This window comes from Sciurus vulgaris, assembly GCF_902686455.1.
Source record: "Sciurus vulgaris genome assembly, chromosome: 6".
Lineage (NCBI taxonomy): Eukaryota > Metazoa > Chordata > Mammalia > Rodentia > Sciuridae > Sciurus > Sciurus vulgaris.
The window spans coordinates 12108246-12120383 of NC_136466.1; the positions used below are offsets into that span (position 1 = coordinate 12108246).

Below are 12138 nucleotides of genomic sequence, written 5' to 3' on the forward strand. Positions count from 1 at the left end.
TAAAAGTGGACTTGAACAAGACCACTTCCATCCTGAGTTCCCGTCCCCATTTCTGTATTTCCCTTTGAACTTACCTTGCCATTCTGCTGTCCCAGGAACCCTCTGCAATGCAATGCAGAGGGACCTCTGGGCTCAAACCATCCTCCTGCCTCAGACTCCCAAGTTGTTGGGACTGCAGGTATGTGCCACCACAACCAGCTTCCGAGGGATTCTGTCAGAGGTTGTTTTCATGCCATTTCTTCCTTGAGCAGCTTTAGAAACACTGAAAACTCTATATGTGGGGGAGGGCACCACAGCAGGAAAGAGGTCACCCTGGGGAACAAGCACCGTGTAAAGCTCCTTCTCAAGGCTGAGCTGGCTCTGAGGAAGGCTGAATCCTGCGCCTCAGGTATAGCAAAGGCCTTCCCTCATGGGAGCCTGGCTCCTGTCACCTTCCCCTTGTGAGAAGGGGATTCCATCCCAGCCACTATTGAAGCAGACTGGGACTGGAGAGAGGGCTTTTCAAAGCAATGCAACCAGTATAGACTTTAGTGAAAAAGGACATGGATTTTGGATTCAGTTGGACAGAGTTTTGATTTCTGGCTGTGAGTCTTGCTGGGGACCTTAAGCAAGTCATCTCATCTTGAACTGTGGTTCTTGCATTTCTTCAATAGGACTAGTGGTCCTTGCTTTGCAAGGCTGTAATGAAAATTTCCATTGTTTATGGGAAAGCCTCACTTGAGGCTTTGTAAGCATCTATTCCATTTTCTCGCTTCTCCAAGAGTCCATGTTGCCAGCAAATCTGACTGTAACTTTCTCCCTGAAGTTTGGTCTGGAGGGCAGGGGATGGAGAGGTAGCTGCCTTTTTAAATGTCTGGGTTATCCTCTTTTGTTGTTGTGTTTCAAAAAGTATGCCCTGGGGGAAAAATATCTCCATAACCTTTGCCCCAGTACATCTTTGGGAAGGCAAACCCTGGTGAGCCATCATACCTAGACTAAATGCAGATGGCCTTGGCTACTGGCCATGGGGATTCTGGGGTGAATGTGTGGGGGATGAGCCAGGCTTTGGGGCACGGTCGGCTCTCCTGGCTCCTTTGGGCTAGTTTTGAGAGCCAAAATTCAATCACAGAATCCTTATCATTTGGAGATGGATATTCTCTGGACATCATTTTCCTGACTGTTTTGCAGCCCCTTGACAATGTCACTTTGGATCTGTCCCACATTCTGCCTTCTGCCTTGTGGAACCTTAGAAAGGAGTTGCCCAGTGAGATGAGGAGGGGACACAGTAAGGCCCAGTGCCCTGCTGTGTGTATGTCCTGGTGTGCACCATGTTGTGGAGGAAAGAACCTGCTGGTGTTGTGGAGAGAGCAGTGGACTTAAAGCCCCATGGGACAGCCCTCAAATTCTACCTCCTTGCTGGCTGTGCAGATCTGGGCAACTGGTTTACCTCCAGAAACCTGTTGTTCTCTGTGTACTATGGAAAAGGTAACAAAATCGTCTCAGAGTCCTTGTCAAATATAACAGTGAAGGAAAAAGGCCCAGTTGAAGAATAAAATACTAAAAAGCAAGTGTGCCTGGGATTCTGGCTTTGAGTCAGGCAGAATGTGTCAATATCCAACATCCTTCCCTGGAGTCAGGCTTGGTAATGGGACGTGGCCAACAGGAACCAGAGCACCCCCATCATTTCCAAGGGGAACTTTAAAAGCTTATTAATTGCCAGGTTCCCTTTCCCCTGCCCCTGTGGTTGGAGGAAACATGTGGAAATGGGGTCCTGGGGAGTCACAGGGTGATGAGAATAAGCATGGTTCCCAAGTGGCTACTTAAGGGGCCCGGAACCCAGCTGTTTTAAGCCTCTGGGACTGGGAGATAGATTGCTACCTCAGCAAACTGTCTGGCCTCACTAATAGTGTACTGTGTACGTTTCTTTATCCTGTTTAATAGAAAAACAACAAAAACACACACACACAACATATACGTAAGAATGCCCCACGCAAGTCTTGGGGAGACCGTAGGCAAAGCTTGCTCCGGCTGCTACTTGCTGCTGCTCTTGGGAAGGGGCCGGTAGACCCCGACGACCACAGCATGGTCCCTCTCATAGGGCTCCAGGGTCAGCTGCTCTTGAGGCTTCAGGTTCTCCTGCTGCAACTTCCTCACCTCAGAAGCAAACACAGCCTCGGCGGACGCAGTGGAGTCTATGCAGTTGGCTTTGATGGAAATGAGAAAGTGGCCCCCGTTGCGCAGGAAGGTGTGGGCGTTCAGAGCCACGATGCGCGACTGGTCTGGCTGGGCCACATCTGCGAAGATCACGTCCACCATGCCGATGAGCATGCGGTACTTGAGCGGATGCCGCGCGTCCTCCAGGACCGGGATGATGTTGGTTCGCTTCTTGGCCACATTGACCAGGTCGCGGCCAGCGCGGTGGGAGAACTCCACGGCGTAGACCAGGCCATCCGGGCCGATGATGTCGGAGACGTGGGACACGGTGGTCCCGGAGGCGGCGCCCAGGTACAGCACCTTGGACTTGGGCTTGATGTGGATCTGGTCCACCCCGCCCAGGATGGCCGCGGCCAGTTTGGAGCGGAAGGGGTTCCACGTGCGGTACTCCTGCTTCACGCCGTTCTCGGTCACCGTGACGCGCCTCTCGCCGTACACCGAGAGGCCGGGCACCATGTTCAGCGTGACCAGCGCGTCCTCGGCCCCGCGGTAGATGAACACGCCCTCGTGCCGGTGCGGCTCCACCGACACGGCGATGACGCCCTTCCTGCGGCGGCTCCTGCTCTTGGCCACGCCGCCGCGCCGCTGCCCGCTGCCGCCGCGGTCCCTGCTGTCCCCGCCGCCGCGCCCCCGACCCCGGCCGCCGAAGCCGCGCGTCCGCGCCCCGAAGCCGCCCTTGCCCCCCGAGCCGCCGCCGTCGCCTCCCTTCCCCGAGCCCCCGCCGCGGCCCCCGCCCCAGCCCCCGCCCCAGCCCCCGCGGCCACCAGACCCGCCCCCGCGAGAGCTGGACGCCGACTTCATGGCGCGCCCTGGGCGCCCGGTGGCTGGCGACGGTGGTCGCGGGTCGCCGGTAGCGCGGGCGGTTGTCGGGGGTCTCCGGTGGCTCGAGGTGGTTGTCCTGGCGGGGGACAAAGGTGGGTGGCAGCGGTTGTCGGGGCGATCGGCAGCAGCGGGGACCGGTGGGCGGCGGTCCCGACCCGCTCTACCGCAGTCCCCGCAGCCCCGGAGCCGCCCTTTGACGCGGCGACTGGCGTGATTGCATCACACCCGTTGTGTCGACCCTGCAGCCCCGGAAGCCCCCCTTCTCCACCTGCGCGCAGACGCAGACTGCTCATGTGTAACCCTTCGCCTTCTCGCTTCCTCGTCCCCTGCTTTCCCCGGGACCCCCGGCACTTCCCCTGGCCGCCCGGTCGCAGGCATCTCTGCGACAGGGAGGGGGAGACCAGCATGAGCCTCCGTCCTTGTTCTGCCACTTGCCTGCTGGTCTCTGAGGATCTTGTTTGAATTGGGACAAGTTTCTTGAACTCTCTGAGTCTTTGATCCTGTTTGTGAAACAGACCTCACCTCGCTGGTTGGTTCTGTAGCTCGCTGTCATTTACCCCCCACCAGGACACGTGCTCCGTGCTCTATCGGCGGTAGCTTTTTCGTTCGAGTTTTTAAGCATGTCTTCTGGTCAGTCTTTTCATTGAGGTATAGACTACAAACAGTAAAATGCACCAATTTTTTTGTTTTGTTTTGAATAAATGTATTGCTTTTAACGCTTCTGCCACGGGAGAGTGGCATGTCTCTCTTATACATCTTTGCAAATTGGTACAGATACTCTGACAAGACATTTATACAAGGTACCTATGTTTTGTCCTAGTTATTCCACTTGGAAAGTTTTATCCTAATGAGATGATCCTTGCAAGAAATGAAGACAGTTAGAGCTACAGGGTGAAGATGGGGGTGGCTAGCGGTGGGGATGATGAGCCTCTGAAGATGGAGCGGGAGGTGAGAAGGAGAGGACTGATCCAAGACACACTTAGAAGAAAGAATTCAGAGGACTTCTGACACCTTGGTTGTGGGTGATCCAAAAGGAAAATTTAAAGTCAGAGAGTGCCAAGGCATTATGACTTCTGTGCTGCAGTTAACAGCCTGCAAGCTGCAGGTCTTCTTGCTCTCTATTTCGTTCTGCTCTGCTCTATCCACTGTCCTAAGTCCCAAAACAGGTCCTGGGAATACTGCTCAGTGTTTTCTAGTGACAATTCTTCAATGTCAATGGGGATACACAGGCTGGTAGCCAAAATCCTGTAAGATGCTTCAGTAGAAGCTAAAATGTCATGATTATCACTGAACTTTAGTTTATGCTTCAAAAACTGGCTCTTTCAATATACACTTCTTCTGGAACATGAAGAAAAAAAAATCATTAAGCAGTACCAAGGACAGCAACAGGGCAGGGGCCATATTGGTCAGCACCAGGGACAGCGACTGCAGTTGGAACTTTTTGACAACTGGTGTGTGAGGTGGGGTAAGCAGTATTAGTGGAACTGAGTGCCTGGTTCAGAGAGAAGTGTACCTGAAGACCAGGGCAGGTGTCGGGCAGGAGGTCCTGAATGCTCCAGGTGTGCACGCAGTCAAGCTTTTCTTCCATCCTGGTCCTCAACTCTTCCTGTCTCTTTCATGCCAGTGGACAGCGATGCAGGGTCTACTTTTCCCCGAGGTCTATATAACCTCATTTAATGGTGGCCCAAGTCTACATATTGTATTGAGGGCCAGGTGGCAGAGAATGAAATGTATGGTTCCTGGGGTGGATGACTCACATAAAATACTCTTTACAGGTTTCCACTCTCACTACAAATTGAGGAGTGTCTTCCAAAATGATGAGCTATAATTGGTGTTTTGGTTTGGGTTCCTCCCAAACTTGATCCTGTTGATGGTTAATTTTAGATATCAACTCAACTGGGCCATATGGTGCCCAGATATTTGGTCAAATATTATTCTGGGTGCAATGAGGGTGGTTTGGGAGGAGGTTAACATTTAATTTAGTAGATTGAATAAAGCCTGGACTCTCTCTGCTTTCTGATCATCATGTGAACTGCTTCCCTCTACTACACTCTTCCACCATGATGTTCTGCCTCACCTTGAGCCCCAAGCGATGGAGCCTGCTAACTGTGGATTGAGACCTCTGAAAGTGTGAGCCCCCAAATTAACTTTTCCTTCTCTACAGTTGTTCTGGTCAGGTTCTTTGGTCACAGAAGTGATAAAGTTGACTAAATCAGAAACTGGTACCAAGAAGTGGTATTGTTGCTGTGACTAACCTGACTATATGGTTCAGAAGCTTTTGGAGCATTTTGGAATTGGGAGGAATCTTGAGATGTGTAGCAGTGCAAGCTGGAAATGTGTTACAGTGTTATAAGTGGAGCTCAATGGTCAATCTGGTGAGAGCTCAGAAGACCAGAATGCCAATAGGACCATGGACAATGAAGACAGGGCTCAAGAGGGTTCAGAAAAGGAGGGCTCTATTGGAATTTGGAGTAGAGGCCATTGTATTAGGTTCTGACTGAGAAGTCATCTGCCCATGTCCTGAGACTTTCTGTGAAGCTGCATAGCATTCAGGCAGTGGCATGGATATTACTGGTGACTTAGCCAAATGTATTGTAATAATCAGGTGCAGAAAGCAGAGCTGAAAGATTTTTTGTCGGGGGACGAACCGGGGTTTGAACTCTGGGGCACTTGACTGCTGAGCCAAATCTCCAACCCAACTTAGTGTTTTATTTAGAGACAGGGCTTCACTGAGTTGCTTAGCACCTTGCTTTTGCTGAGGCTGGCTTCGAACTTGGCATCCTCCTGCCTCAGCCTTCTGAGCCGCTGGGATTGGAGGCATGTGCCACCACACCCTGCTGAGCGGAAAGATTTGAAAAACTTGGACTTGAAAGGTGGGAGTAAAACTGGGACTAAGGAAGTTGCAGTTGTTAAAGACATTACTACCACTAAAGAAACGTTAAAGACCTTGCTCAGAGACAATGAGGAAGCTGGCTTGAGGGCATCTCAGGAGCTGGCAAGACCACACCTATCTCAGGTTCAAGGGAGTAAAAGTAAAAATTCCCTTGAGAAGAGACCAGCGGGCAACCTTCTTACAAAAGGGGGCCTAGGAAGTCTTTTCCACAGGCTCAGCCTCCCAGGCACGTGGAGGCTGCTGCAGCCAGGGTTGTTGGAGCCTTGGCTACTGCTTGAGATGGCAGCAGGCCATCACCCACGTGGTGCTGGTGCTGCAGGATGCTGGAGTTAGGGGGTCATGGAGGCTTCCATCGAGATTTGAAAGGAAGGCTTGGGAGGTCAAAGTATAGCAGGGTCAGAGTCCCTGCGGGCAGCCTACTATGAAGGGCCTGCTTTGTTTTGCCTCGGCTGTGTGGATCTTTACTATCCTACCTTGCTTTGTTGTATTTCACTATATGGAACTTTACTATAGGGAATATGATATGAAAATTGCAGTGTGATGTGTGACTGTGCAAAACCCCAATGATGTAAACCTAAAAAAAGGTGTAACCAGTGAGAGACCCCCAAAGTGGGGTGTCACCAATCAGAAGTAGCTTAGAGCAACCACACCCGACCACCCCCAAGTGCATCAATCTTATCAAACCTGGACAGACACAAGAAGAACTGTAAGAAGACAGGCCAGAGAGCAGGTGACAGGACAGGACGGCGGCGGAGAGCTGAGACCAGGTCGGACGTCAGAGGACATCAGAGGTCACCAGATGTCACCAGAGAGCTGAGACCCCGGGTAAGCTGAGCCGAGGAGATACTGCCAGCCTCCGCTTCCCCCTGCGGTGAGTTCTCCCCAGGCCCTCAGGTCGGATGGAATCCAGCGAAGCAGGCCTTAGGACACGTCAGTGGTGAGCACAGGAATGGCAGGTGTGAGACTGGAGTTAGGATAGGACTCGAGTGAGACCAAGTGAAGTGTGTGATTGTGTGCAGTGAATACACCAGCATTTGAGAAACTACCTGACTCTCACGTCGCAGACTTTACCGGCTCATGACAATGATACACACAGTAACTGCAGGTACGTTTGAATGGTACACTCTGTGATTAACTCATACCTTTAAGACCAACCTTGAGTCTCTTTGTTGGCCTCTTAGAAGCCAGGAAAATCTGATGCCTGAGAGAGATTTCTATTTGGCCGGATTTTCTTTCCCCATAGCCACCAATAGCTGGATTCATCTCTGCCTTCTGGGAAAGCTCCTCTGACCTCAGAAGATCCTTTCTCTTCTGTGCTGTGTTGGGGTGGGCCTTCTGGTAGAGGGCAAGGGAACTTGGTACCAGGGTAGAAAGTCAGTTATGATGGTCCTTTTTAGCCTTCTTGAGCAGACAGGATGAGAGCCTGCTGAATCATTCTGGGAATTTTCTTTGTAGGATATCTGAAAAGACTCCTGGTTCAAAGTTGGGTTAAAATTTTGCTATCGATCTGTTGTTGACAGGCATGTTGAACCTTCAGAAAGTTGCTCTAAGGTAGACTGGAAAAAAATCTGTAGCCTTGAAAGAGAATCAAACCTCAAACTTCAACAAATGGTAAAATGAGTCAATGTATTTAATTTCTTCTATGGAAACTGATGCTTAGGAGAAAGATTTCAGTTGAAATAATTAATAATAAGTATTAGTTAATAATGATTAATAATAAAATTATTATATCAGTCTGTTGGTATTAAAGCAATGAAGAAATGTAGAGTGTTTTGTAAATTTTATTGAGAAATGTCAAAATATTGTTAAATTCAGTAATTACTGAGTGCCTCCAACTTTAGGATATTTTGTTCATGAGGCTGTATCAGATTCTTCAGAGAAACCACTGATATAATTTCTATTTCCATCTACCATGTATCTTTCCATGTGTGAGATTTATTTCAAGGTCTTGGCTCACATTGTTAGAAATGTTTTTAAAAAAATTTAGGCTCCCAGGTTGGAAAATCAGGAAAGACTTGAGATTGTAGTCTCGAGGCAGATTTCTGCTACTTAGGGACACCTCCATGTTTCCCCTTACGGCCTTTCGAATGGTGAGATGAGGTTCATCCTAGTTGTAGGGAGTTGGCTCCATACTTACTATTAACTCTATTGTGCACAATAACCACATTTGCATTCACGGAAACAGATAGATTAGTGCCAGATTAAATAACTGAGCATTATAACATCAATTTAACACATGAACTATCACATGAGCTATGTTTGTTTGAATTATAACACCAGATAGGATTTTAATGTACAAATTTTCTTTGTTCTCCTGTGACTTCTAATAGAAAGTGGTTTTTAGTGTATGGCAGTATTTTTGATGACATCTCTTCTCTTCTAGTTGCATCTTAAAAACGTGAGATGACTTTTTAAAAAAATTGGAATCTAATAAAGTTAAGCATTTTTATTAAAAAAAATAGATTGCCTTCCATTGTGTGGGTGGGCCTCATTTAATCAGGTACAGGCCTGAATAAAATAAAAGGCTGCTGTTCCTCAAGAAAAGAGAATTCTACCCAAGGGCCTTTGAACTTGTACTTGAGTCTTCCCACCTGCAAACCTTTGACAGGACATTGGCTTTGTAGATGTTGCACTTGCCAGCCTCCATAATTGTGTGTGTGTAAATAAGACCGGGTATACAGGAGGGGTGCATTAAGGAGGAGATTACCACAGTGGACAGTTGGGGCTCAGCTGTTCTGGGTCGCCTCTCAGGAACTGGGTGGAAGGCACTCAGAACTGTTCTGCGGCATGCAGGAGGACTGGGGCACAATCCCCACTCTCCCTTCCCCTAGCGTCGGGAGCCATGTCCAGGGCACAGGCTTTGATGCTGCCAGGTGCTCCCGTGTGTGATTCAGTTCCCATAGTGATGCAGCAGGTCCTTCAGCCGTGATGCAGGCACTTGGGGTGAGAAGCTGCCATTGTGCTGGAATTCCACTCCCAATCTGGAATGTGTTTGGAAGTGTTCCACTGCAGGTGAGCTGCGAGGTGGGCCCAGAGAACACAGGAAAAGGCCTCCCGGTGCCTGCTGGAACGTGGCCGCCTAACTACTCACATACAACGCGGGTTTCATGCCAGAGGAAATGCGTGCGAGCTCATGAAGCTTATTATGTCAAAAAAGAAATATTATAAACGTGTGACTACTACATGTATAAACACTGTACAGAACTGCCACGCATTCCCAGTGATCCATTAGATGGAATCCATTTGGAGGGGTGGCTTGTGATTACAAGCTCTAAATCTAATGAGGGACATCTTCAAGAATTTAGAGTTGTTCTTTGTGAATAATTGCCTTGAAGTAGCAATTGCCGTGGGCCACCTTGCTGGACCCTTGGGTGACAGTTCTTCCAGGTATCTTCCCTGTACTCCTCCCGGCCGGCCATCAGTTTTGTCCTGTTACTACTATCATTTGCAGCAATCAGCTGTAGGTCCCAGAACAACTCTCCCTCAGGGTACACCAGCCCGAGTTGGTTTCCTCAGGCTTCTTCCCACTACCTCATTGCTGGTGACAATCTCCAAACTGAGCAAACAAATTTTGCAGTCTTGCTTCTGCCCAGAGGCCTCCTTCCCCACGGTAGTGTTTGAGGACTCCCACGGAGACAGCTCCCCTCTCCTGACGTTAGTTCTGGGTGCACTGCGGTGGGGCTGTTTCTTACACTCTGTCTATTGGAATGCTACAGCCAGGAACATCCGTCAGTCAGCAAGAATTTCAATCCAGTTGGATGGGTTCCACCTATCTTGTGAATTCTTCTAGAATGATATCAGGCAGGGATTCACGTCAAGTATTGACCTCAGAAGTGGATTGAGGTATTCAAAAAATTCTTCCACCACAGTTTTCTTCTGGGGCCTGATAACAGGAAATGTGCCTCACTCACAAAGGTGTTTTTGCAGTAGATCCTAATGGGATAAACTGGCATTATGATCCCTACATTTCCCCCGATAGTCGATAAAAACAATTATAGTTGGTGATACTTTAAAAATTTTTTTGCCTTGTTATTCCATCTGCTATCCCTACAGTGATGGTCATAATTACATCCATGATGAGCCCTCAGCAATTAGCATGGGGTTCACAAATCCCACTCATACTTAAAAAGATGCATGAAGAACTTCGCTCTATTTTTCTTGTATACTATTCCAGCAAATGTCCAGAAGTGACAGGTAAAACCCACTGGAAGGCTGTCACCCACCCCCAATCTCATTAATACTTAGCACAGAGTTTTCTCACCTGTGCCCTGTAAAGCCATGGTCCATGTTCAAAGGCGACCTGACGGATCTGATCACTGCTCCTAGAAACAGGCATAGCTGTGTTTGCTGGCTTATAGGCTGGGCTGTGGATGCAGCGACAGCCAATACCCAAACTCAGCAGTTCACCGCATCTGTGTGTGGTTTCTTGCTTAATTTCAGGTCTACTGCAGCGCAGGGAGATTTGCTATACACAGTCACTGAAGGACTCACCCACCAACCTCTGAGTTTGCAGCACAAGAAGCAAGAGGGCTTCTGGGAGAAGCGTGCATAGGGAATTCACCTCCCTTCTCTGCACTTTGCACTTTGACAGTTCTGCTCATGACCCATTGACCAGAACGAGATTCAAGCCCTCCCTAACCGAAGGCACAGAGAAGTGGGGTGGGGTCTTGCCGAATGGCAGATATTTCTACTTCATAAAGCCAGGCTGAACCCCTGCAGCCAATAGAGGCTTCCCTGGTGAAGTTCGCTGGGTGCTGTGGTGTGAATGTCATTGGTCCCCTGTTGAAGCCTAACCCCAAGGCGAGGTGGTGAGGGGGTGGAAGCTCAATATGACTGTGATGTTCTGAGGTGTGTCTTTTGAGAATTGATTAGGATTAGATAAAGCCATCAGGGAAGAGACCCTCAATCGGGTCTTGTGGCTTTATAAGAAAGAGAGAACAGAAGACATATACACACTGGTAACTTGCCATGTGGTGCCTTGTGGCCTCAGGACTCTGTCAGTGAGATCATCAGATGTGGACCTTCAACCTTGGACAGAACCATGAGCTAGAACAAACCTCTTTTCTTCATAATTTACCCAATCTGTAGCATTGTGATTAGTAACAGAAAACAGACTAGAATAAAACAGACTAGGAAAATACACTTTTTATGTGTATATACCTATAAATACATATATTATTTTTACCTTTATTCATCAAAACAAAATATAGCACCTCCTTACTAACACATTCTAGGTTAAAACCTAGAATCATAATCAACCCCCAATCATATCTCATATAGTTTTTTAAATAAAGTACAAAAGAGAACAGAACTCTTTCCCCCTTTCTTGTCCCTGGACTTTGGAGGACAGCTAAAGCCCTTTCTTTGGGACCTCATTAACATCTGGCCATTACCTCTGCTGGGGCCTTTGTTTCTGGATGGCTCAGATCTCACTCCATTCCTCCTTTTGGAATTGTCATCTGGCCCCTGGTGAATGCTCGAGCTACCTTTATGAGGGTCTTCTTCTAGAGTGAACCTTAGAAATTATCCGTAATTCTTCATTTTGCAGCATGAGACATTGAGACGCAGAAGCTAGTTGACCCGTCCCCGTAACAAATCCTATGAGCAATCTATAAACAAAACGTCCAGAATTCCCATGAAAATACAGTGAGTCTAACAGGGCTTCCCTTCAGTCCGCTGTCCTTTATCTTTACCAGTACTGTCTGGACTTTGGTCACGAAACTCTTGGCTAGTATGGAAATGCAAAGAAAGCCAAAGAGCAAGACAAAGCCAACTTGATGTTACCCTACATGACCCTGAATTCTCCCATGAACCTCTGTGAAATTTCCATGACCCAAATGGATATCAATGAACAGTTAATAGTTGCCCTTTTCTGCTGGCATTGACCAAAAAGGGAAGTCAAGAAATAACAGGAAAAATTAACAAACAAAATTACATTGTTGGTGCAAACCAATGTTGAGGGATCCTTCTCTGATACATTTTAATCCCTAGATTAAATCCTTTTTAAGAATTTATGGTTAGATGAGAAAGAAGAGGAAAGAAGAGTCCCCTAGATGAGGCTAAATGATCCCTTGTTTACCCTGACATATTCAGAATAATTTTCCGTGACCCTATATGTATCATTAGTTCATACCCTGCTGCTTTCTATGAGTTTGATAGCCAGGAAGGAAACCCAAAATATAACCGTAAAACTTGTCACAACATGTTTGGGCTTCAGTTGCACTCAGCGA

The 12138-nt window shown here is 48.2% G+C and overlaps 1 protein-coding gene across 1 annotated transcript; it reads right to left on the bottom strand.

Moving 5' to 3' along the window:
• Window positions 1-314: 314 nt before the first annotated feature.
• Window positions 315-3477, bottom strand: FBLL1 (fibrillarin like 1). The gene has a single exon (XM_079143604.1). It carries the CDS (start codon window positions 2992-2994, stop codon window positions 2011-2013), a length of 984 nt encoding a protein of 327 aa, XP_078999730.1. The 5' UTR covers window positions 2995-3477; the 3' UTR covers window positions 315-2010.
• Window positions 3478-12138: the final 8661 nt, after the last annotated feature.

Bases quoted from the DNA above. Each gene is read 5' to 3' on its own strand.
- FBLL1 (XM_079143604.1), bottom strand. From the start codon at position 2,994: ATGAAGTCGGCGTCCAGCTCTCGCGGGGGCGGGTCTGGTGGCCGCGGG.